At 46.9% G+C, this 27914-nt stretch overlaps 1 protein-coding gene across 1 annotated transcript; it reads right to left on the minus strand.

Moving 5' to 3' along the window:
* Positions 1-526: 526 nt before the first annotated feature.
* Positions 527-19947, minus strand: LOC149428688 (uncharacterized). Its single transcript, XM_089667113.1, has 4 exons — positions 19616-19947; positions 19265-19326; positions 11326-11669; positions 527-4006 (listed from the first exon to the last, which is right to left on the minus strand). Exons 2-4 carry the CDS (start codon positions 19307-19309, stop codon positions 3829-3831), a joined length of 567 nt encoding a protein of 188 aa, XP_089523239.1. The 5' UTR covers positions 19310-19326; positions 19616-19947; the 3' UTR covers positions 527-3828.
* Between the last annotated feature and the right edge of the window lie 7967 nt (positions 19948-27914).

Consider the following 27914-nt stretch of genomic DNA (forward strand, 5'->3'; position numbering starts at 1 on the left):
GAGCATGCGCTAACCTCTGAGAGCGAAAGCGCGCTCCTTGGTCCTTTGTAGCTTGACAAAGGAGCGCGCTTCCACCCTCAGAGGTTAGTTCCAGACGCCATCCTTAGGAGACTCCACATGCCGGCCGGCTTTTTCTCCTGCAACCACCGGGACGCAGCCATTCTTCCACCTCTATGAGACTGCACCTTATGAGCCTTTTTATGACAAATAAATGTGAGTTGTTCTACAGGAGAAAAATGGAAGGTGCCCTGGGCCGGCGTGACCATTGATGGTGGCAAACCAGGGGCCTATTAACAAGCATATCACCGCATTTTAAGTCACGTCAAGGCGCATGCATTTTTCTGTGCATTGCGGTGTGAATAAGCGCCAAGGAGGGAATGGAGGGGGAGAAGTCACTGTCCTGACCCATTCGGTTCTCTGTAATTTCCAGCTCCCGCTGAAGGCTTTGTACAATACGGGTATGAAAAACAGAAGTCAAGAGCTCCACCTACATATGAAAATACAATAAAAATATTCCTATGCAGTATTTCATATTAACCTCATAATAACATTTTATTTTTCAGTCCCGACCATATTGAAGAAAGGAAGGAAGGAATATATTTACAAAAACCAGCACACATTCCCGACGGTTGGAAGGATTCGTATTTGGTAAGTACCGGCACGCCTATTAGGTTTTGCGGAAGCCAGTGACACCTTATTTATTACAGTACTGTCGCATGCTGCCGTCGGGTTCTTTCACCTTTTTTTTTTTTTCACTTACAACATGATGCACCATCCACAACCTGAGAAGCAGGCATCTCGTTGGCTTTGAAACCTTCACTGGCTTGTAAGCCCTGGGAGAACCCAAAATCGCAACTATGGAAAAGGTCTCCAAGAAGTGCAGAAGGCGTGGTGCATTCCAAGTGGTATTGCCAACACAGGAGGGCCACCATCTAGAATTCTCAAAAACAAAATGTTCACCAGCACATCTTAAGATCCTATTATAGCAGTTTTTTAGTCACCAATACAGTGACATATTTAAGGTTAAACTAGCTCCTCCATCAAGCAGACAGCACCCCATGATCTTGGACTGTAGGTGGTTGCCATGGTTGGGCCTAAAGCTTCCTGCTGTCATCCTGGTGGCACAAATGGTGCCAATACATACAGTATATGCGTAATAAGTGGCGAATGCTGGGCATTTTACATGTGTTATATGGCTAGCAGGATTCATAGTGCCCCATTGGTATACGCTGGAATGTTGTGATAGTTGGGAACAATGGTGATTGTTTGGCAAGTTAGTCAAGCCCGCCTAGTTCAACCAATATTTAATTGTTTACTGAATGCTGGGGGTGGTCAATGTTGGGTATGGGAGAGCTTGCCTTCCTATTGTTTTTGATTCTTTTTATATATGTTGCATGCTCTCATTTTGTTGTCAACATCTGCCTGATAAAGGAGCTAGTTTAGGCACCTTCATTGGCTTGTAAGCCCTGGGAGAACCCAAAATCGCAACTATGGAAAAGGTCTCCAAGAAGTGCAGAAGGCGTGGTGCATTCCAAGTGGTATTGCCAACACAGGAGGGCCACCACCTAGAATTTTCAAGGGCAAAATGTTCACCAGCACATCTTAAGATCCTATTAGAGCAGTTTTTTAGTCAATACAGTGACATATTTGAGGTTAAACTAGCTCCTCCATCAGGCAGACAGCACCCCATGATCTTGGACTGTAGGTGGTTGCCATGGTTGGGCCTAAAGCTTCCTGCTGTCATCCTGGTGGCACAAATGGTGCCAATACATACAGTATATGCGTAATAAGTGGCGAATGCTGGGCATTTTACATGCGTTATATGGCTAGCAGGATTCATGGTGCCCCATTGGTATACGCTGGAATATTGTGATAGTTGGGAACAATGGTGATTGTCTGTTTGGCAAGTTAGTCTAGCCCACCTAGGTCAACCAATATTTAATTGTTTACTGAATGCTGGGGGTGGTCAATGTTGGGTATGGGAGAGCTTGCCTTCCTATTGTTTTTGATTCTTTTTATATATGTTGCATGCTCTCATTTTGTTGTCAACATCTGCCTGATAAAGGAGCTAGTTTAGGCACCTTCATTGGCTTGTAAGCCCTGGGAGAACCCAAAATCGCAACTATGGAAAAGGTCTCCAAGAAGTGAAGAAGGCGTGGTGCATTCCAAGTGGTATTGCCAACACAGGAGGGCCACCATCTAGAATTCTCAAAGGCAAAATGTTCACCAGCACATCTTAAGATCCTATTAGAGCAGTTTTTTAGTCAATACAGTGACATATTTGAGGTTAAACTAGCTCCTCCATAACATAGACAGCACCCCATGATCTTGGACTATAGGTGGTTGCCATGGTTGGGCCTAAAGCTTCCTGCTGTCATCCTGGTGGCACAAATGGTGCCAATACATACAGTATATGCGTAATAAGTGGCGAATGCTGGGCATTTTACATGTGTTATATGGCTAGCAGGATTCATGGTGCCCCATTGGTACACGCTGGAATATTGTGATAGTTGGGAACAATGGTGATTGTCTGTTTGGCAAGTTAGTCAAGCCCACAGAGGTCAACCAATATTTAATTGTTTACTGAACGCTGGGGGTGGTCAGTGCTGGGTATGGGAGAGCTTGCCTTCCTATTGTTTTTGATTCTTTTTATATATGTTTCATGCTCTCATTTTGTTGTCAACATCTGCCTGATAAAGGAGCTAGTTTAGGCTCCAAAACAACGTTCTTTTTCTGTATCTGTGACTAATAAGCTGCTCTTGATAAAGCTTGTGATGTGCTGGTGAAATTTTGTCATTGACAGTTATTGAAAACGCCAACTCAGCTCCATCAGTAACAGGGCCCTTCCATTTTCTCTACCTCTCAAATGACCCGTGATCATCAGGGATCTTACAAATGATGGGGTACTGCAGACCACACCCATAACAAATGGACATCAGGTGAGGTACCAAAGGTCACGACCCAAGAAAATGGACCACGGGTGATGTACCGAAGGCCACAACCCAAGAAAATGGACCTCAGGTGATGTACTGAAGGCCACAATCCAAGCAAATGGACCACAGGAGAGGTACCAGAGGCCACAATCAAAGCAAACGGACCACAGGTGATGTACCAATGGCCACAACCCAAGCCAATGGACCTCAGGTGCTTTTCCAAAGGCCACAACCCAAGCAAATGGACCTCAGGTGATGTAGCGAAGGACACAATCCAAGCAAACGGAGCTCAGGTAAAGTACCAAAGGCCACAATCCAAGTAAATGGTGCTCAGGTGATGTACCAAAGGCCACAATCCAAGTAAATGGACCACAGGTGAGGTACCAGAGGCCACAACCCAAACAAATGGACCACATGTGAGGTACCAGAGTCAACAACCCAAACAAACCCACCTCAGGTGAGGTACCAGAGGCCAAAACCCAAACAAATGGACCACAGGTGAGGTACCAGAGGTCACAACCCAAACAAATGGACTACAGGAGAGGTACCAAAGATCACAACCCAAACAAACGGATGACAGGTGAGGTCCTGGAGGCCTCAATCCAAACAAATAGACTACTGTTGAGGTACCCGAAGCTCACGACCCAAACAAATGGACCACAGGAAAATTAGCAAAGGCCACAACCCAAACAAATGGACTCAATATAGGTTCCCGGAATCCACAACCCAAATGCATGCTCAATGGTGGACAAACCAGCGTCTGCATAAATCATCACCCTGGAATTCAGGGCTCATAAGGGTTATGTGCAGGCTTTCCAAAAACATTATTACTCCCAAGTGCCTGCTTTTCAGGTCAGGTCAGCAAATGGTTAGAAATTGTCAAAGTCAATACATTCTAGTCAAAAGCCATAAACTCCGCTGCATAGTCGCTGCACACTTTGCCCGAGTCCTGATCTGGAAAGGCGGCTCTGACTTTGTTCACGGTGCACGCAGGAACTGGTTTTCGTGCTCCGCTACCCAGCTGGCCATGGATCCATGCGCTAAAGCCTCTATAGGCAGTCTTCCTAAGTGACCTGAGGAGGAACAGATTGAAAAAAAAATGAATATTACAAAGAAGTTATTGCGAACAACAATTTTTTAGACGGCATATTACTGGTACTTAAAAATATTGTTTGTCTTGTTATAGCTAGTAGTAGTGAGCTTGTTCTGTAGTGTTAACGAGGTTCCATAGCTTCTCCAAGACACTTCCTCAGCAACATACTAGTACAGGGCTTAAAATTTTGAGTCTAGACCTACAAGCCAGGCACAAACCTTACTCTCCACCAGTTGCCCCACCCAACCTTGCCCAGGTCCGCCTCCATCTGTAATGAGAACATTCTTCCCACTGACCATCAATGCAAGGAATGTCCTTCCCAAAAATCCAAATGACCACCAATGTAAGGGACATTGACCAAACCATTAAATCCTTCACCCCACACACACACCATGGTTCCCCCTCCCCAACATGAGAAGTAACCATTGACCAAACCATTAAATCCATCACCCCACACACACACCATGGTCCCCACTCCCCAATATGAGAAGTAACCATTGACCAAACCATTAAATCCTTCACCCCACACACACCATAGTTTCCCCTCCCCAACATGAGAAGTAACCATTGACCAGACCATTAAATCCTTCACCCCACACACACATCATGGTCCCCCTCCCCAAGATGAGAAGTAACCATTGACCAGACCATTAAATCCTTCACCCCACACACACACCATGGTCCCCCTCCCCAACATGAGAAGTAACCAATGACCAAACCAATAAATCCTTCACCCCACACACACACCATGGTCCCCCTCCCCAACATGAGAAGTAACCATTGACCAAACCAATAAATCCTTCAACCCACACACACCATGGTCCTCCCTCCCCAACATGAGAAGTAACCATTGACCAAACCATTAAATCCTTCACCCCACACACACACATCATGGTCCCCACTCCCCAATATGAGAAGTAACCATTGACCAAACCATTAAATCCTTCACCCACACACACCATAGTTTCCCCTCCCCAACATGAGAAGTAACCATTGACCAAATCATTAAATCCTTCACCCCACACACACCATATTTTCCCCTCCCCAACATGAGAAGTAACCATTGACCAAATCATTAAATCCTTCACCCCACACACACACCATGGTTCCTCCTCCCCAGCATGAGAAGTAACCATTGACCAAACCATTAAATCCTTCACCCCACACACACACACCATGGTCCCCCTCCCCAACATGAGAAGTAACCATTGACCAAACCATTAAATCCTTCACCCCACACACACACCATGGTCCCCCTCCCCAGCATGAGAAGTAACCATTGACCAAACCATTAAATACTTCACCCCACACACACCATGGTCCCCCTCCCCAACATGAGAAGTAACCATTGACCAAACCATTAAATCCTTCAACTCACACACACACACACACCATGGTCCCCCTCCCCAACATGAGAAGTAACCATTGACCAAACCATTAAATCCTTCACCCCACACACACACCATGGTCCCCCTCCCCAACATGAGAAGTAACCATTGACCAAACCATTAAATCCTTCACCCCACACACACACCATGGTTCCCCCTCCCCAACATGAGAAGTAACCATTGACCAAACTAATAAATCCTTCAACCCACACCAGGGGCGGACTGACCATTTGGAAACTTGGGCACTGCCCAAGGGCCTTGGGTCAGTAGGGGGCCCCATGAGATGCCCTGGTACCTTTTTCATAGGCTTTTTTGAGTTTGGGCAAGGACACAGGGGCCCCATGATCCCCTATTGCCCGGGAGCTCCATGAGTTGTCAGTCCACCCCTGACCCACACACACACCATGGTTCCCCCTCCCCAACATGAGAAGTAACCATTGACCAAACCATTAAATCCTTCACCCCACACACACACCATGGTCCCTCTCCCCATCATGAGAAGTAATCATTGACCAAACCATTAAATCCTTCACCCCACACACACACCATGGTCCTTCTCCCCATCATGAGAAGTAATCATTGACCAAACCATTAAATCCTTCACCCCACACACACACCATAGTTCCCCCTCCCCAACATGAGAAGTAACCATTGACCAAACCATTCAATCCTTCACCCCACACACACACCATGGTTCCCCCTCCCCATCATGAGAAGTAACCATTGACCAAACCATTAAATCCTTCGCCCCACACACACACCATAGTTCCCCCTCCCCAACATGAGAAGTAACTATTAACCAAACCATTAAATCCACACCATGGTCCCCCCCCCAACTAAAAATCCAAACCTAAAAGACCCTTTTACTTGTCTAATCCATAGTCACTAAATGTGATGGAGTCATCTCCAGCATCGTAAAGAACTCCTATTGACTGTCTAGTGGCAGGGTCCTCTTAGGCTCCAGAAGGTGGCACAGCGTGATGATGTCACAAAGAGGGATCTGGTCAGTGCTGGGACAAATGGCAGTGCTGGCTAACCGACTGCCACACCCAAAAGGGGCAACGGTAAGAGACCCAAAGGGTGGACTTATTTGATTAAAAAAAAAAAAAAAAAGCATCGGAAGGTTTTCCTTTTTTCAGGTGGGGGGAAGGGATCTGAGAAATTGTGATGCCTAGAGATGGGTCTTTAATTGGAACAAAACAGCAAGATTTGCATTTTATTGGATCATCCATTCTTTTGATAGGCCTGCTTATAGAAGACCTAGCAACAGAGAGATTTTAAAATGCGTGCATGCTAAGTATTGTGTAGGTGTCTGGGGGAGGGGGGGGTTAAGCTTTCCTGCAGCATGTGATGAGTAGAGAGAACTCCTCATACGGAATACCAAGGATGGGGATGTCAAGTGCTGCAGCATGTGGTCATATGGCATGAGGTTACTGTGAGTCCACTTGAACCCTTCCATTGCCTACCTTCCCGCACACCCATTATCCTTCTCTTCCGGAGCCAGCAGATGTCTTACAAAAGTTGAGGATGCCGACCCATGTGACTGACCAGCAGGAAGGGGCAGGTTCTATGGGTGAGGTCAAGGAAGCGGTTGGACCAGGATTTGTAATTGACAACCTAGTGAGCAGGTGCCGGTGTCTGCCCAGGTACACAGGGGTGTATTTACCACTAGGCAAACAAGGCACTTGCCTAGGGCGGCATGTTTCAGGAGGGCAGCACCTCTCCCCAGAAGAAGGGATGGAAGAAGGGATACGAACTTCATGGGGACCAGGTGGGATCCAAGAGAGGCTGCGGACTGCTTGATGGTCTATGTAGAGCCTGATTCTCGTTCCCGGGGATGTCCGGAGCTGTGAAGATGGATGTCTTTCTCTCTATCACCAGGAGGGGGGGTAGTGGAAGTCTCTCCCAGATGGGGGGCAGGGGTGATGTTGGTCAATGTCAGGCTTTCTCCGCGGAAGGGGGAAGGGGGGGGTGTTGGTTGGTGTCCGTGGGGGCAGACGATTTTTGTGTTGCCTAGGGCAGCACAAAACCTAAATACACGACTGCAGGTACACATGCTGATGTTTGCTGACACCTGGCCTAGGTACCATGAATACGCTGGAGGGTTTCACCTTCCCCTCATCCCCCATATCTATGTCCTAGGTAGGTAAAACAATCCTAAAATCAATTACAACCTCTCATCATGATCCCTTAAATCATAAAATCCTGGCTTCCTCCCTTGTGATCACTGTGATTGGTCAGCACAGGGATTGCAAGGTACAGGGCTGCTCCGACTGGCTCTGTACATTGTTTCTGTGTTCTGAGCCATCTAATGGCAGCTCAGACCACAGTCCTTCATGGGCACACTGGTATTATCTGCAACTCCATTTATAAAAGGCATCACAAAAATAAACTCCACCAATTCACTATTCTTGAAGCCCACACGGAAGAGAAATATATTTCCAATATATTTAGAAAAAATAAATTATATATGTGACCTATATTTACAATATATTGGAAAACCTAATATATTTTAACATGTATTCTAAAAAAATGTAAATTTAAATATATTTTCTAAAGGCCTATAATTAAAAATATATTTTTGTTAAAATATATTCTTTAGATCTTTTTTAACATACAAAAAAGTCATTTTAGCATATATTTCTACATATATTTGTAAATGCATTCCAAAAATGTAGATTAACCAGTTAAGGACCTCCCTATAGCAGATATACTGCTACAGGGCGGCACCTGTGCGCAGAATCACGTATATATACGTGATTTTGCATTTCCGGGTAGGGGGCGCGAGTGAGCCATGCAGCCATTCGCAGCCGTGGATGTCAGTCACTGGGACCCGGCCGGTAATTACCCGCTGGCACCTGGTGATTACCGAGCATCTCTGACGGGGAGGAAGATTGTTTTGTTTACAAACAGTCCTCCTCCCTGTCAGCTCAGGCACACCGCACAGCATAGCCATCCTGATCAGTGTGATTACAGTGAAGCACACAGACCCCACCCTCTAGTAAAACACACACAGCACACAGTTAACCCTTTGATCGCCCCTCATGTTAACCCCTTCCTGCCCAGTGCCATTAGTACAGTGTCAGTACTTTTTTTTAGCACTGATTACACCAAGTTATTCCCCCCCCAGTGTCAGAATGTCCACCGCAGTCCCGCTAAAAGTCGCTGATCGCCGCCATTACTAGTAGAAAAAATAAATCCCAGTATCTATACCATCATTTGTAAATGTTATAACTTTCACGTAAACCAATTAATTTACACGTATTGGGATTTTTTTTTTTTTAGAAAAGACACGGAGCAGAATACAGTTTGGCCTAAATTTATGACGAAATTTGATTTTTAACCTTTTTTTACTGGAAATGTTTTATAGCAAAAAGTCCAAAATATTTTTTTTTTTCTCAAAATTGTCAGTCTTTTTTTTGCTTATAGTGCAAAAAAATAAAAACCACACAGGCGATCAAGTACCACCAAAAGAAAGCTCCTCTATTTGTGGGAAAAAATGGAGGTAAATCTCATCTGGATACGGCGTTGCATGACCACGCAATTGTCAGTTAAAGTAACGCAGCGCGATAATGCAAAAAATGGCCTGGTCAGGAAGGGGGGGAAATCCTCTGGAGGGGGAGGGGTTAAATGTATTTTCAAAGACATATATTCGAAAATGTATTCTTAAAAATATTTCATTTTTTTTTTTAATATATATAAAAAATGCATTTCAACATACTGTATGTATTTATATATGTGTGTGTGTGTATGTATATATATGTGTGTGTGTGTGTGTGTATATATATATATGTGTGTGTGTGTATATATATATGTGTGTGTGTGTATATATATACAGTATGTGTGTGTGTGTGTATATATATATATATATATATATATGTGTGTGTGTATTGAAATATATTGAATACGGCCAAAATTGTAATATTCCAAATATATGTCAGTGTATTTGGGAAGAATATTTTTAAAATATATTTAAAATATATTTTTCTTCCACGTGGGAGGTACAGCAGTAGTAAAGAGAGCAATGAATATGTATCAAACTTGCGATAAAGGAAATGAGTGAAAAATTAAATTCTGCTATTCAAGGATTGCCTAAACATAAAAAAAAATAATAAAAATAATACAGCGCAAATAATACAAATAATCAAAACTGTGACAAATTATATGTGGAAGTCCAAAAAAAAAGTCTCAAATTAAAGTCCAAAAAAAATTTGAAAAAAATTATTATTGACTCAAACTTTATACATTTTCCAGCTTGCTCACATCTTCTGTGAAAAGCATTTTATATACCAGTTTGGGAATTCACAGCATTTGGCGAGTGTGGATCTATAAAATGCTTTTCACAGAAGATGTGAGCAAGCTGGAAAATTTATAAAGTTTGAGTCAATAATAATTTTTTTCACATTTTTTTGGAGACATTGGACTTTAATTTGGGACTTTTTTTTGGACTTTCACATATAATTTGTCACAGTTTTGATTATTTGTATTATTTGCGCTGTATTATTTTTATTATTAACCCCCCTGGCGGTATTCCTGAGTGTAGCTCGGGGTAAAGTTTCAGCACCACAAGCGGTAACCCCCCCGAGCTACACTGGGGCTTACCATGCAGCGTTCCTCGGGGATTCTCTGCAGCACTTACCTTGTCCTGCGCTCCCGCGATGTCCCCCCTGCAGCTTCCCCGGCCGTCTGCTCCGGCCAATGCCGGCATCTGTCTTCTGGGTTCCGGTCCCTGAAAGTATCGGGACGTACGGGGGACGGAACCGGCGGCAAATTTGAAAATTTTAAAAACTGACATTTTTTAATACACTAAAATCACATAGTATAACATTCCTGTATCAAACCATTTCACATACATTTTGTCCCGAGTGCTTTGTCCGGCGCCCTGCCTGCATTTTTACCGCCCTTTCTGCCTGGAAACTGAGAAACGTCCATGGCGTCCAAAAAGCGTCCCTTTAGGTCAGACGCGGTTTTAGACCGGCTAGAGAACAGCGATAGTAAATCAGAACCACTTGCAGAATTGAGTGATAATGATTGGTGGGGGAAATTCCTCATCAGACACTGAAAACGATTCTGCGACTGAGCTCAGCGATGTGCCAACTTGGCGCTCTGTTTCACATTTCAGTGTTTTTGGTTTGATTATATTATTGGATTACATTTATTATTATTATATTATTATTTTTTATGATTATTTATTATATTATAATTTATGATTTCGTGTTTCAAATTTCATCCTCCCCGGGATGTTTACTAGACTCTTGTTCGGACAGATTTCAGGGAGTTATTCCTAAAAATTACAGGCCGACAATAAAAAAAATACATATTTCCATGCAAAAAAATGTACCGCTTTGAGCACAGAAATACTCAGACCGCTAGGGAGGGTAAAGAAAGCAATGAGATCTTTGTAACATTGGATCAGGGATGGACTGACAACTCATGGGGCGTCCGGGCAATAGGGGATCATGGGGCCCCTGTGTCCTTGCCCACACCCAAAAAAGCCTAAGAAACAGCCCATGAAAGGTACCAGGGGCATCTCATGGGGCCCCAGGGGTGGACTGACCATTTGGAAACTCGGGCACTGCCCGAGGGCCTGGGGTCAGTAGGGGGCCCCATGAGATGCCCCTGGTACCTTTTTCATAGGCTTTTTTGAGTTTGGGAAAGGACACAGGGGCCCCATGATCCCCTATTGCCCGGGGGCCCCATGAGTTGTCAGTCCGCCCCTGTGGGGCCCCCTACTGATCCCGGGCCCTCGGGCAGTCCCCGAGTGTGCAAATGGTCAGTCCGCCCCTGCATTGGATATGAACAATAGGGGATCTTGTGGTTCACCAACAATAAAAACTGGACAGAAGTTACAAAGAATCTGCAGCTGTGAAGGGAATGAAATATGTTTTCTATGATCCTGCCATGACCATACCTGTTCTTGTCCTCTGGCAGGGCTGATCCCGGAGCCGCCAGCATGTTCATATGGATTTGCACAATATCGCTGTTCTCACACATGTATGGGAAGTATCGGTGTTGCGTGATGCATTGTATTCCTTCTAGGTGGGGCTGTACATTGCCGATTTCAGAACAACACACCGACTCTATCCCGGTGGGCATGGTGATGCAGTGTCCGCAGCTACACCAGTCCGTGTGTCCAATCTTGTGCGTGTCTACATCCTCCATGGAGTGGTTGGCATAGTATGATCCCCGTTTAGGGTGGGATGGGAAACAGTCTTCCTCCTCCACTTGGCCATATTTTTCTCTCATTTGCTGTAGCTGTGAGGCCCAATAAAAAGTTACAAATGTAAATATTACATATAGACTTTATACCTGTATATATATATATATATATATAATATTTCAGCATAAAAGGTGTTTTAAATCTGAGCAGTAACAGTATGTTAGCAAAAGCCATATCGCTGCTGAAAAATGTTCTGCTTTCTCCCACCATGCCTCCAATCAGGAGAGTAGATAAGGGGGGGGATAAGGGGGTCCAAATCCCTACAGTTCATTCATAAAGCAGCAACTAATGCTGACATCTGCTGCGGTCTTAGACACAGGCAGCTGCAGTTCAGAGTAAGGGAGGCCATCCTTATCGCCCCCCCGACTCTGGTCACATGACATAGGGGAACATCCTAAGGGGGGAGGGGATCTGTCCTTGGGGTAGGACCTGTACTGGAAGGGAGCTGTACTGGGGGACTGATCTGTACTAGGGGGAGCTGAACTAAGGGGGAATCTGTACTAGGGGGATCTGTACTAAGGGGGAGGGGGAATCTGTACTAGGGGGATCTGTACTAAGGGGGAGGGGGAATCTGTACTAGGGGGATCTGTACTAAGGGGGAGGGGGAATCTGTACTAGGGGGATCTGTACGCTGGGGAGTTCTACTGGGGAGAGCTGTACTAAAGGGTGATCTGTGCTGGGGAAGTTGTACTTGGGGGATATCTGTACTAGGGGAAACTGTACTAAGGGGGGGGGGAATCTGTACTAGGGGGATCTGTACACTGGGGAGCTCTACTGGGGAGAGCTGCGCTAAAGAGTGATCTGTGCTGGGGGAGCTGTGCTGGGGGAGCTGTACTTGGAGGATATCTGTACTGGAGGAAGCTTCACTAAGGAGAAATCTGTACTGCGGGTATGACCTGCACTGTGGTGGCTTTACTATGGGATAGTTTTTGTACTTGGGGGGTAAGATTTGTACTGGGGAACCTTTACTAAGGGGGATCTGTTCTGGGGGGGGGCTCTGTACTATGGGAGCAGTGCAGTGGGAGGGGAACTCTAGTTGTACTATGGGGAGAGTTGTACTGGGTGGAGGATCTGTACTCTAGGGAGCTTAAATAATGGGGGGGGGTCCATGCTACATGGGAACTGTACTAAGAGAGAACCTGTACTGGGTGGTTGAATAAACTGAGGAGGGATCTGTACTGGGGGGGTGGTGAGATCTGTATTGTGGGAGGGGAACTGGAGTTGTACTATAGGGGAGAGTTGTACTGGGTGGAGGATCTGTACTCTAGGGAGCTCAAATAATGGGGGGGGGGGCTGTGTTGCATGGGAACTGTACTAAGGGAGAACCTGTACTGGGTGGTGGAATAAACTGAGGGGGGATCTGTACTGGGGGGGGGTAAGATCTGTACTGGGGGAGCAGTACTGTGGGGGAAATGGAGTTGTACTATGGGGGTACTGGGTGGAGGATCTGTACTCTACGGAGCTGAACTAAGGGGGGTATGTGCTAAATGAGAACTGTACTAAGGGAGAACCTGAACTGGGGGGGGGACCAAGGAGAGATCTGTTCTGGGGGGAGCTGTACTGGTGGAGAAGACCTGTACTGGTTCTGCACTCCTGACCCTGGCGCTCTGTGTATCACACACCCCTGACCCTGGCGCTCTGTGTATCACACACCCCTGACCCTGGCGCTCTGTGTATCACACACTCCTGACCCTGGCGCTCTGTGTATCACACACCCCTGACCCTGGCGCTCTGTGTATCACACACCCCTGACCCTGGCGCTCTGTGTATCACACACTCCTGACCCTGGCGCTCCGTGTATCACACATTCCTGACCCTGGCGCTCTGTGTATCACACACTCCTGACCCTAGCGCTCTGTGTATCACACACTCCTGACCCTAGCGCTCTGTGTATCACACACTCCTGACCCTGGCGCTCTGTGTATCACACACTCCTGACCTTGGTGCTCTGTGCATCACACACTCCTGACCCTGGAGCTCTGTGTATCGCACACTCCTGACCCTGGCGCTCTGTGTATCACACACTCCTGACCTTGCCGCTCTGTGTATCACACACTCCTGACCTTGGCGCTCTGTGTATCACACACTCCTGACCCTGGCGCTCTGTGTATCACACACTCCTGACCTTGCCGCTCTGTGTATCACACACTCCTGACCTTGGCGCTCTGTGTATCACATACTCCTGACCCTGGCGCTCTGTGTATCACACACTCCTGACCCTGGCGCTCTGTGTATCACACACTCCTGACCCTGGCGCTCTGTGTATCACACACCCCTGACCCTGGAGCTCTGTGCATCACACACTCCTGACCCTGGAGCTCTGTGTATCGCACACTCCTGACCTTGGCGCTCTGTGTATCACACACCCCTGACCCTGGCGCTCTGTGTATCACACGCTCCTGACCCTGGCGCTCTGTGTATCACACACTCCTGACCCTGGCGCTCTGTGTATCACACACTCCTGACCCTGGCGCTCTGTGTATCACACACTCCTGACCCTGGCGCTCTGTGTATCACACACTCCTGACCCTGGCGCTCTGTGTATCACACATTCCTGACCCTGGCGCTCTGTGTATCACACACTCCTGACCCTGACGCTCTGTGTATCACACGCTCCTGACCCTGGCGCTCTGTGTATCACACACTCCTGACCCTGGCGCTCTGTGTATCACACACTCCTGACCCTGACGCTCTGTGTATCACACGCTCCTGACCCTGGCGCTCTGTGTATCACACACTCCTGACCCTGGCGCTCTGTGTATCACACACTCCTGACCCTGGCGCTCTGTGTATCACATACTCCTGACCCTGGTGCTCTGTGTATCACACACTCCTGACCCTGGCGCTCTGTGTATCACACACTCCTGACCCTGGCGCTCTGTGTATCACACACTCCTGACCCTAGCGCTCTGTGTATCACACGCTCCTGACCCTGGCGCTCTGTGTATCACATACTCCTGACCCTGGCGCTCTGTGTATCACACACTCCTGACCCTGGCGCTCTGTGTATCACATACTCCTGACCCTGGCGCTCTGTGTATCACACACTCCTGACCACTGTTTTGCACAGTTTTGCCACACCCACAATTCACCACACCCACAATTCACCACACCCACACTTCCCTAGGTAAAAAAAAATATTTTAGGCCCTGCTAGTAATCCAGCATCAAATTTGTTGAAAACAGTGCTCACTGCCGTCCTTCTGCGTCCCCAACCACCCACCACCGCTCTCCCATACGAAGGATAACCAGTTGGGTGCTAGCCCATTGTGGTACTAAGTCTGTGGCAATGGTGTCACATGGCATGAATGGATCCTATCTATGGCTCCTCCATGGTCATCCCTGGCCACCACTAGTCTGGCGTCATGATGGTGACACATTCAGCTCTGACTTGATGACGTCACATGGAGAGGGCGGATCCTTTCTGCGGAGTTTCCTTGGTCGTAACAACCCATAGCTAGTTTGGCATCATGTTGGTCACTTGTGGACCATCCTCTGGAGAGAGACCTTAGGCATGGAGAACGTGTGAATTGTGGAGTCTCTCTATGTTGCAGGGGTGTGTGTAACCTGATTGGTTCCTGAGCAGGAGGACAGTGGGAGGGGCCGTGATCCAGCATGACCGTTACTGGCGACGAATCAGGGCCCGGCTAACATGCTAGTCTGACATCATTCTCAAGTCGCTATAACTACAGTCCCAGAGGATTGTGAGGAGCACCTGAGGGTCTGATCCCTCCTCCCTGTGGCTGGAGAAAATTAGAAGACTGTTGATCATCATGACAATTTTTTGGCTCTGCATTAAATTTGTTTTTTTTAAAAATGGCGGCATTTCAACTGTTAATGGGAGAGGGAACATTGTACTGAAAATTAGTCTCTGGCTGGAGTTCAGCTTTAGATACAGCAAATACCCTGGAGAGAACGTTCACTGCAGTTTGTCTGAAAGATGATCTGTAGTCATCTAGAAAATGTCATGGAAAGCAGCTGGAATTTGATCTAACAATCCCCCCCCCCCCCCATGTTCATTCTTCATCATTTACTGACTTCAATTCCTGCCAAGCTGTCTGGATTCAGATAACTGATAGAGGCACTAGCCGGGGGAAGGTGTTGAAGAGAACACTCTCTACCCACTCTAACACCCACTACATGGTCTGCAATGTTGCTGTGAGTGAGAAATGGGGGCGTGTCCATGACTACACTATTGTAACTTACAGGAGCATCTGCATACAGTGGTCAGAGGCATTCCCTGGCTGCCCTGCATGGACTGCCCATAGGTAAAGCTGCCAATGATTTTAAATGTAAAATTCACAGGAAATAAATACATTGCTCAAGATGCCATCCTGCCCTTCTTTCTACCTTCTGGTCCTTTCTACATTCTGGCTGGCATCCTGCCTTCTCTTTCTACCCTCTGGTCCTCAGTCAGCTACCATCTTGCCTTCTCTTTCTACCTTCTGGTCCTCAGTCAGCTACCATCCTGCCTTCTCTTTCTACCCTCTGGTCCTCAGTCAGCTACCATCCTGCTTTCTCTTTCTACCCTCTGGTCCAGGGGCGGACTGACAACTCATGGGGCCCCCGGGCAATAGGGGATCATGGGGCCCCTGTGTCCTTGCCCAAACTCAAAAAAGCCTATGAAAAAGTTACCAAGGGCATCTCATGGGGCCCCCCACTGACCCGAGTTTCCAAATGGTCAGTACGCCCCTGCTCTGGTCTTCAGTCAGCTACCATCATGCCTTCTCTTTCTACCCTCTGGTCCTCAGTCAGCTACAATCCTGCCTTCTCTTTCTACCCTCTGGTCCTCAGTCAGCTACCATCCTGCCTTCTCTTTTCACTCTGTGGTCCTCAGTCAGCTACAATCCTGCCTTCTCTTTCTACCCTCTGGTCCTCAGTCAGCTACCATCTTGCCTTCTCTTTTCACTCTGTGGTCCTCAGTCAGCTACCACCCTGCCTTCTCTTTCTACCCTCAGGTCCTCAGTCAGCTACCATCCTGCCTTCTCTTTCTACCCTCTGGTCCTCAGTCAGCTACCATCTTGTCTTCTCTTTCTACCCTCTGTTCCTCGGTCAGCTACTATCTTGCCTTCTCTTTTCACCCTCTGGTCCTCAGTCAGCTACCATCCTGCCTTCTCTTTCTACCCTCTGGTCCTCAGTCAGCTACCATTTTGCCTTCTCTTTCTACCTTCTTGTCCTCAGTCAACTGCCATTCTGCCTTCTCTTTCTACCCTCTGGTCCTCAGTCAACTGCCATTTTGCCTTCTCTTTCTACCCTCTGGTCCTCAGTCAACTGCCATTTTGCCTTCTCTTTCTACCCTCTGGTCCTCAGTCAGCTACCATCTTGCCTTCTCTTTCTACCCTCTGGTCCTCAGTCAGCTACCATCCTGCCTTCTCTTTCTACCCTCTGGTCCTCAGTCAGCTACCATCCCGCCTTCTCTTTCCACCCTCTGGTCTTCAGTCAGCTACCATCCCGCCTTCTCTTTCCACCCTCTGGTCTTCAGTCAGCTACCATCTTGCCTTCTCTTTCTCCCCTCTGGTCTTTTTCCTCTCTGGTCCTCAGTCATCTACCATCCTGTCTTCTCTTTCTTCGCCCTGGTCCTCAATTAGCTTCCATCATGCCAACTCTCTCTTACCCACAACTCTCAGTCAGCTGCCATCGTGCCTCTTCTTTATTCCCACAGTCCTCTATTAGCTGCCTACCTGCCAATTCCTGCTTATCTCTGGGTTAGCACCGTCCTGCTTTCTCATTCTTCCCCACTGGTCCTCATTCATCTGTAATCTTGCCTCCCCCCTCTTCACCCTAATCCTTAATTAATTACCATCCTGCCTTCTCTTTCCCTCAACCAACTGACATCCTGCCTCCAATTCCGTCACCCTAGTCCTCAGCCAGTCATCATGATGCCTTCTGTTTCCTACCACTGGCTCTTAGTCATCTAACATCCTGCCTCCTGTTTATCCCACTGTTTACTGCCCTTGCTCTGCTGCCCACCTACCTCTTCATTCTTACCCATGCTCCTCAATCAGCTGTCTTCATGCCTACTCTTTCTCCCCCCAGTCCTCAATCAATGGCCATCCTGCCTTCACTTTATTGCCCCAGGCCCTTTATTAGCTGCCCACTTGTCTCCTCTTTCTTCCCCCCATTCCTCAATCAGCTGCCTTCGTGCCTCCTTTTGCTTCACTGTGGCCCTCAGTTAGCTGCCATTCTGCCTTCTCTTTCTTCCTTCTGGCCCTCAATCAGCTGCCATCCTGCCTCCTCTTTCTCCCTCCACCCCCAATCCTCAATCAGCTACCCACCTGCTTCTTCATTCTTCCCCCTGCTGCTCAATCATCTTCCATCCTGCCTCCTCTTTCTTCTCCCAGGTCCTCAACTAGCTGCCCACCTGCCTTCCCTTTCTCCCCCCAGTCCTCAATCAGCTTCAATCCTGCCTCTTCTTTCTTCCCCCTGGTCCTCAGCTAGCTGCCCACCTGCCTTCCCATTCTTCCCAAAGTCCTCAATCAGATTTCATCCTGCCTCCTCTTTCTTCTCCCTGGTTCTCAACTAGCTGCCCACCTGCCTTCCCATTCTCCCCAAAGTCCTCAATCAGCTTTCATCCTGCCTCCTCTTTCTTCTCCCTGGTCCTCAACTAGCTGCCCACCTGCCTTCCCTTTCTCCCCCCAGTCCTCAATCAGCTTCAATCCTGCCTCTTCTTTCTTCCCCCTGGTCCTCAGCTAGCTGCCCACCTGCCGTCCCATTCTTCCCAAAGTCCTCAATCAGCTTTCATCCTGCCTCCTCTTTCTTCTCCCTGGTCCTCAAATAGCTGCCCACCTGCCTTCTCTTTCTCCCCAAAGTCCTCAATCAGCTTTCATCCTGCCTCCTCTTTCTTCTCCCTGGTCCTCAACTAGCTGCCCACCTGCCTTCCCTTTCTGCCCAAAGTCCTCAATCAGCTTTCATCCTGCCTCCTCTTTCTTCTCCCTGGTCCTCAACTAGCTGCCCACCTGCCTTCCCTTTCTCCCCCCAGTCCTCAATCAGCTTCCTCCTCTTTCTTCTCCCTGGTCCTCAACTAGCTGCCCACCTGCCTTCCTATTCTCCCCAAAGTCCTCAATCAGCTTTCATCCTGCCTCCTCTTTCTTCCCCCTGGTCCTCAACTAGCTGCCCACCTGCCTTCCTATTCTCCCCAAAGTCCTCAATCAGCTTTCATCCTGCGTCCTCTTTCTTCCCCCGGTCCTCAACTAGCTGCCCACCTGCCTTCCCATTCTGCCCCAATCCTCAATCAGCTTCCTTGCCACGCCTGTCCATGGTCCTTTCCCACTCTGCCTATTCGGCCAATGGTTCATGATCAGCCGCCGCTGTCCCCTACACTAGGCCACGACCATCTACTGCTCTCCTTCCTCCTTCCCATCCACGCCACAATCCGGTCTCACCCCAATTCTCCAAATCATCAGTTCCAGAGAAATCACACATTTAACAAAATACTATCTAATATAACTAACAGGACACAGTCTGCGGCTACCACCCTGTCCAATTGGGCAGTAAGTCATGCAGGTAAGTCATTAATCGCCCATAGGTCAAAGGCCATGCCACCTAAATAGACCCCATCCATGAACAGGCACACATTTGCTCATTTCCATAATGACAGGTTGACTATGAACGAGGCAGATCATCGTACTTACCTTTTCGGCGCGGTTCGTGGCCTGGATGCTTGAACTCCCCTCCATCCTTCCAACTACCAGATCTAGAAAGGTGAGAGAAGACTTAATACCGTGCCACCGGCTCTAAGTACTCATTACAGATTTATCTCTCCGGCTTTACATAAACCGTTCTTCAAATCTGTGCTGTATGACTGCGATTGCTGTGACTGCGTAATAGCTTTCACACAAAACCACCTACAGACAAAAATCACCTGGAAGCAAAAAAAAAAAAAAACTTACAGTGCCACTAAAGATACGGCAATGACAAGGACTTCCTACGACACCCAAGAGCTGACGGACACAAGGAACGAAGACTCATTGAATGAAGCTTACCGCACCGAGGCTCCTCCGAAGCTCTAACGGGGGGAAGATAACGAGGCGTTCTGCAACAAGGTAAAATTAGAGCGGCGGATAAGCGGCACGCAAAAAGAAAAAAAAAAAAAAAAAAATGTGTCAGATCAAGTTTGCAATAAAAATCTGGCGATCCAGCTGCCTCATCGCTGCGATTGGACGGAATGAACGCAGCTGCACGTTACCAAGGAGAGAGTGTTACCGAAAAACCCCGCTCCTCGCAGCATATGCGGTCCTTACACATTTTGTACAAACTTGGATAAAATAAAAAAAAAACAAGGGGGGCTCTGCGCTGAGCGGGAACAGATTGGCACCTTATTACTATTTATTCCGACGGAGAGCTAAATGTTTGGAAGCGCGGCGGCTGAACGCTTTATTCATCTCATCAATATTCTCTATTAAAACAGATGGGGTTAGAAATGACAGACTTCACTAGTGCCTACAGCTTTTTTTTTTTTTTTTACACCGTAGGATTAATCATAGGCTTGGGGGGGGGGGGGGGCATTTGATCAAAAAAGCGGTTATTGTGCCACTTTTCTGATGCGGTGACTCATGCCACAGATTCACGCATCGGGCTCCGTCCGTAGGTAGATGAGACAGATGCACATCTCGGCAGAGAGCTGTCATACAAACCTTTCTACACACACATGCTTAGGATAGTCCCACGTGATCCAGATAAATATATCACAGAATGGAGTATATGGAGGGAGACGCTCACCCTCCCCTCCCCTCCCCATCCATATGTATATATATATATAGCAGGTGGGTAACTATGATGGGCAGGGATGCCTAAAGTTGCTATATTACTGGCTACCGGCAATTCCTGGGAAATGAATCAGAGATCTAATCAAAGTAATTGAGAGCAGAAGAACTACTGCAGCCAGCATGTCACATTCTCTATCTATCTATCTATTATCTATCATCTATCTATCTATCTATTATCTATTATCTATCTATTATCTATCTATTATCTATCTATTATCTATCTATCTATCTATCTATTATCTATCTATCTATCTATCTATTATCTATCTATTATCTATCTATTATCTATCTATCTATCTATCTATCTATCTATCTATTATCTATCTATCTATCTATCTATTATCTATCTATTATCTATCTATTATCTATCTATTATCTATCTATCTATTATCTATCATTCTATCTCTATCTATCTATCTATCTATTATCTATCTATTATCTATCTATTATCTATCTATTATCTATCTATCTATCATCTATCTATCTATTATCTATCTATCTATCTATTATCTATCTATCTATCTATTATCTATCTATCTATCTATCTATTATCTATCTATTATCTATCATTCTATCTCTATCTATCTATCTATCTATCTATCTATCTATCTATCTATCTATTATCTATCTATCTATCTATCTATCTATCTATCTATCTATCTATCATCTATCTATCTATCTATTATCTATTATCTATCTATCATCTATCTTCTATTATCTATCTATCTATCTATCTATTATCTATCTATCTATCTATTATCTATCTATCTATCTATTATCTATCTATCTATCTATCTATCTATTATCTATCTATCTATCTATCTATCTATCTATCTATCTATCTATCTATCTATTATCTATCTATCTATCTATCTATCATCTATCTATCTATTATCTATCTATTCAGTGGTATCCGACCCTTGGCGATTGCATGGACCGTCACACGCAAGCGACTTTTTCTTCCATGAATTCTCTGAGCAATTATTTTTACAGGGTAGGTTTCCAGGTCTTTCCCCAACCCCTACCATGCAGGAAATCCCGCATGGCCAGGGATGAAACTAGGACAATTTAGACAGGAGCCAATGAACCTTCCAGCATGTCTTTGGAGTGTGGGAGGAAATCGGAGGAAACCCACGCGAACACAGGGAGAACATGCAAACTCCATGCAGGAGGCTCCATGGTTGGGAATTGAACCCATGACCCATTTACTGCACGGCAGACATGCTAAGCACTAAGCCACTGTGCCGCCCATGTCACATTAACCGGAAGTATATAGATGTACACCAGTATGGAAACAATACAAATATGTCAATAAGAAAAGTAATTAATAACAGTACTTGCAATGAACAAACAGGTATTATCAGCAAAGGGTCCAAGAGGAGTCCTCTTGGAGTTGTGCACATATACCCAGATATATATATATAGAGAGAGAAATAGAGGGGGGGGGGAGAGAGAGTGTGTTATTAATAGATACCTCCAGATGACTGTTACAGCAAAGTCCAGTCGCAGCGGTATCCAAGGATGATGCAGTGTCTGTCTTGGTGTTGGAGATCTGAAGATAAGATTAGTGGTGATGGGGAGATCCTCCAACTGTTGTCCATCCAGCCTGAAACGGAGCTTTTCACCAGCAGGAATAGCAAAATAATAGCATAAGAGTGTTGGAGATCTGAAGATAAGATTAGTGGTGATGGGGAGATCCTCCAACTGTTGTCCATCCAGCCTGGAACTGAGCTTCTCACCAGCAGGAATAGCATAATAATAGCATAAGAGTGCCTTCTAGCTTAGGTTTAGCAGCATGGACACCACATTCAGCTAAGACTTCCTTTCTCTCTTCACTTCCTCCTCCTTCTGGGGTTTCAAAGCCAACAACCCAGAGACAAGAAGTGCATACACAAAAGATTTATGGGCATTTGCAGATTCAGACAGTAGAGGGCAGCAGATCCCTAAATATGTATACTGTCTATATATTGTGACAATGAGGGGGCCTGCCGCTGTGTAGAAGGAGGCAAAAATGATACAAGGTTCTCATGAATGCAGAGTGATAACTGTTACAGCAAAGTCCAGTCGCAGCGGTATCCAAGGATGATGCAGTGTCTGTCTTGGTGTTGGAGACCTGAAGATAAGATTAGTTGTGATGGGGAGATCCTCCAACTGTTGTCCATCCAGCCTGGAACGGAGCTTCTCACCAGCAGGAATAGCATAATAATAGCATAAGAGTGTTGGAGACCTGAAGATAAGATTAGTGGTGATAGGGAGATCCTCCAACTGTTGACCATCCAGCCTGAAACAGAGCTTCTCACCAGCAGGAATAGCAAAATAATAGCATAAGAGTGTTGGAGACCTGAAGATAAGATTAGTGGTGATAGGGAGATCCTCCAACTGTTGTCCATCCAGCCTGAAACGGAGCTTCTCACCAGCAGGAATAGCAAAACAATAGCATAAGAGTGTTGGAGACCTGAAGATAAGATTAGTGGGGATGGGGAGATCCTCCAACTGTTGTCCATCCAGACTAGAACGGAGCTTCTCACCAGCAGGAATAGCAAAATAATAACATAAGAGTGTTGGAGACCTGAAGATAAGATTAGTGGTGATGGGGAGATCCTCCAACTGTTGTCCATCCAGCCTGGAACGGAGCTTATCATCAGCAGGAATAGCATAATAATAGTATAAGAGTGCCTTCTGGCTTAGGCTGAGCAGCATGGACACCACATTCAGCTAAGACTTCCTTTCTTTCTTCACTTCCTCCTCCTTCTGGGGTTTCAAAGCCAACAACCCAGGGACAGGAAGTGCATACACAACATGTTTATGGGCATTTGCATATTCAGAAAGTAGAGGGCAGCAGATCCCTAAATATGTATACTGTCTATATATTGTGACAATGAGAGGCCCTGCCGCTGTGTAGAAGTAGGCAAAAATTATACAAGGTTCTCATGAATGCAGAGTGATGACTGTTACAGCAAAGTCCATTCGCAGCGGTATCCAAGGATGATGCAGTGTCTGTCTTGGTGTTGGAGACCTGAAGATAAGATTAGTGGTGATGGGGAGATCCTCCAACTGATGTCCATCCAGCCTGGAACGGAGCTTCTCACCAGCAGGAATAGCATAATAATAGCATAAGAGTGTTGGAGACCTGAAGATAAGATTAGTGGGGATGGGGAGATCCTCCAACTGTTGTCCATCCAGCCTGGAACGGAGCTTCTCACCAGCAGGAATAGCATAATAATAGCATAAGAGTGCCTTCTGGCTTAGGTTTAGCAGCATAAACACCACATTCAGCTAAGACTTCCTTTCTCTCTTCACTTCCTCCTCCTTCTGGGGTTTCAAAGCCAACAACCCACAGACAAGAAGTGCATACACAAAATATTTATGGGCATTTGCGGATTCAGACAGTAGAGGGCAGCAGATCCCTAAATATGTATACTGTCTATATATTGTGACAATGCGAGGCCCTGTCACTGTGTAGAAGTAGGCAACAATGATACAAGGTTCTCATGAATGCAGAGTGATGACTGTTACAGCAAAGTCCAGTTGCAGTGGTATCCAAGGACGATGCAGTGTCTGTCTTGGTGTTGGAGACCTGAAGATAAGATTAGTAATGGGTCTGTGCATGCGCAGATTGCCCAGGCGCACCAATGTGCAGGCATTAGGACCTGGGCGCCCGCGGCGGGAATTGCAGCCGCGCATACGCACTCGTGCACGCGGATGCGCGTCTGGCACCAATGACGGTGCAGGGCACACTATTTAAACTAGCCAGGCGGTGATCAGATTGCTGCAAGGTCTAGTTCCTGTTACCTGTTTCCTGAAGTGCGTTCCCAGTTGCCGACCCTGCCTGTCCTGATTCTTGTTGACCTTCTCCTGCTCTGATCCCTGGCTCGTCCCTGACTTCTCCTCTGCCTGCCCCTTTGTTATTGGACCGCCTGTTGCTGAACCTTTGCTCGTGACCCAGTTACTCTTCGCCTCCTGCTCTGTATCGATCTGCCTCCACCATTACCAACCCAGCTAGTCTGACCACGCTTACTCCTGACTGTCATCCATCTATCCCGCACTTGTCCTGGACCTGTCAGCCTCTTCACATCAGGCTCACACCTTGCACATACCCTCAGCGGGACCCCTCTACCACAGTTGGGTGTACTTAGAGACCGCAACCTGGTTTCAGTCTTGCACCAAGTCCATCCCCACCATCAGGGGCTCTGGTGAAAAGGCAGACTGGGACTTAGACTCCGCGTCCTGGGGAATCTTGTTCTGTGGGTCACTAGAGATCCTGCTGGGGGGTGCATGACAGTTGTCCATCCAGCCTGGAACGGAGCTTCTCACCAGCAGGAATAGAATAATAATAGCATAAGAGTGCCTTCTGGCATAGGTTGAGCAGTATAGACACCACATTCAGCTAAGACTTCCTTTCTCTCTTCACTTCCTCCTCCTTCTGGGGTTTCAAAGCTAACAACCCAGGGACAGGAAGTGCATACACAACATATTTATGGACATTTGTAGATTCAGACAGTAGAGGGCAGCAGATCCCTAAATATGTATACTCTAAATATATTGTGACAATGTGAGGCCCTCCCACTGTGTAGAAGTAGGCAAAAATGATACAAGGTTCTCATGAATGAAGAGTGAGGGGCTCTGGAATATCAGTTCTGTGTGGAGAAGACTGGCTTTTTCAGTTTCTACAGGTTTCATATTTCTCGGATTGTGTTCTGGAGTCCAAACACTTCAAAGAGTCTTGGGTGGGATGAAGCCTTTAATCCAGCATCCAGATCTTGCTTATAATCAGAGTTTTGCCTGACAGCAGCTGAGGGCTCTCGTAAGGAGACAAGGGAGCTCAACTCAGGAGACAATGCTTCAAGCTGGAATCAGAAGTTTCTGTGTCTAGAGGACTGAGAGAGTTGAAATGATTGAGGGAGTCCAGAGGTCTGAGAGAGTCAAGATGACTGAGCAGGTCCAGAGGTGTGAGAAAGTCAAGATGACTGAGGGAGTCCAGAGTTCTGAGAAAGTTGAGATGGCTGAGGGAGTCGAGAGAGAGAGAGAGAGTTGAAAGGACTGAATGAGTCCAGAGGTCTGAGAGAGTTGGTACACCTGAGCGGGTCCAGAGGTCTGAGAGAGTCAAGATGACTGAGGGAGTCCAGAGTTCTGAGAAAGTTGAGATGGCTGAGGGAGTCGAGAGAGAGAGAGGGAGAGTTGAAAGGACTGAATGAGTCCAGAGGTCTGAGAGAGTTGCTACACCTGAGCGGGTCCTGAGGTCTGAGAGAGTCGCTACAACTGAGCAGGTCCAGAGGTCTGAGAGAGTCAAGACGACTGAGCGAGTCTAGAGGTCTGAGAGAGTCAAGACAACTAAGGAGGTACAGAGATCTGTGAGAGTCCAGACAACTGAGCAAGTCCAGAGGTCTGAGAGAGTGGAGACAAGTGAATGAGTTCAGAGGTCTAAAAGAGTCAAGATGACTGAGCGAGTCAAGAGGTCTGGGAGGGTTGAGATGACTGAGCAAGTCCAGAGGTCTGAGAGAGTCAAGACATCTGAGGAAGTCCAGAGGTCTGAGAGAGACGAGACGGCTGAGCGAATCCAGAGGTCTGAGAGAGACGAGACGGCTGAGCGAATCCAGAGGTCTGAGAGAGACGAGACGGCTGAGCGAATCCAGAGGTCTGAGTGAGTTGAGGCGAATGAGCGAGTCCAGAGGTCAGAGAGCGTTGAGACGACTGAGTGAGTCCAGAGGTCTGAGTGAGTCGAGACATCTGAGGGAGTCCAGAGGTCTAAGTGAGTCGAAACGACTGAATTAATCCAGAGGTCTGGGTGATCAAGACAACTAAATGAATTGAGAGGTCTGTGAGATTTGAGATGACTGAGTGAGTCCAGAGATCTGAGAGTGCAGACGACTGAACGAGTCCAGAGGTCTGAGAGAGTCAAAATGATTGAATGAGTCCAGAGGTTTGAGAGTCAAGATGACTGAGCAAGCACAGAGGACTGAGAGAACTTAGAAGACTAAGAGGACTGAGAATGCTGGGAGAGATGGGAGATATGAGGCACATGAACTGTGTAAGATGGTCTGAGGGACCCAAGCTGAGGCCTGAGTCTAAGACCTAAGCAGTGGTGCTGCAGAAGAGATGCAGGAGGCTGAGAATCATTTATTTTTGTGTAAGTGAAATGATGGTGGAAACCTCTATGTGGGAAATCCTGATGTAAGTAACTTTCCTATATTTTTAAATAAAAGTGGGCCACCTTCTCTATTTGTATTGTTTACCATGATTGAAAATGAAAGTAAAATGAAAATCTCACATTTTGGGTTGTTATCAGACCAGTAGTAAAGGGGAAATCCTCCAATGGGGACACAAGTTCTGGTGACACCCTGTGGCTCCCTTACTTTGGAGGGGTTTCCTCTCACTTCCTGTTTCAGCTATGGAACAGGAAGTGAAGAGAAATCTCCTCAATGGGACACGGATGGCAAAGAAAAACCTGACAAAGGGCTATAACCCTTCCTTACTCTATTCAAAATGGAAAAAAAAGTTTACTTACACTTTGACTTTCCCAGTATTAAAATATACACACTATATTGCCCCAAGTATTGGTCCGCCGGCCTTTCCACACACATGACCTTTAATGGCCATCCAGTCTTAGTCCGTAGGGTTCAATATTGAGTTGGCCCCGCCCTTTCCACGCACATGACCTTTAATGGCCCCCCAGTCTTAGTCCGTAGGGTTCAATATTGAGTTGGCCCCGCCCTTTCCACGCACATGACCTTTAATGGCCCCCCAGTCTTAGTCCGTAGGGTTCAATATTGAGTTGGCCCCGCCCTTTCCACACACATGACCTTTAATGGCCCCCCAGTCTCAGTCCGTAGGGTTCAATATTGACTTGGCCCCGCCCTTTCCACACACATGACCTTTAATGGCCCCCCAGTCTTAGTCCGTAGGGTTCAATATTGAGTTGGCTCCGCCCTTTGCAGCTATAACAGCTTCAACTCTTCTGGGAAGGCCGTCCACAAGGTTTAGGAGGGTGTCTATGGGAAGGTTGGACCATTCTTCCAGAAGCACATTTGTCAGGTCAGGCACTGATGTCGGGGGAGGAGGCCTGACTCGCAGTCTCCACTCTAATTCATCCCAAAGGTGTTCTATGGGGTTGAGGTCAGGACTCTGTGCAGGACAGTCAAGTTCCTCCACCCCAAACTGGCTCCTCCATGTCTTTATGGACCTTGCTTTGTACACTGGTGGGCAGTCATGTTGGAACAGGAAGGGGCCATCCCCAAACTCCTCCCACAAAGTTGGAAGCATGAAATTGTCCAAAATGTCGCCTTAAGAGTTCCCTTCACTGGAACTAGGGGGCCAAGCCCAACCCCTGAAGAACAACCCCAACCCATAATCCCCCCTCCGCCAAACTTTACACTTGGCACAATGCAGTCAGGTAAGTACCGTTCTCCTGACAACCATCAAACCCAGACACGTCCATCGGATTGCCAGACAGAAAAGTGTGATTGGTCACTCCAGAGAACACGTCTCCATGCTCTAGAGTCCAGTGGCGGCGTGCTTT

This window comes from Staurois parvus, unplaced genomic scaffold, assembly GCF_062004578.1.
Source record: "Staurois parvus isolate SC_StPar_1 unplaced genomic scaffold, SC_StPar_1.0 ptg003035l, whole genome shotgun sequence".
Lineage (NCBI taxonomy): Eukaryota > Metazoa > Chordata > Amphibia > Anura > Ranidae > Staurois > Staurois parvus.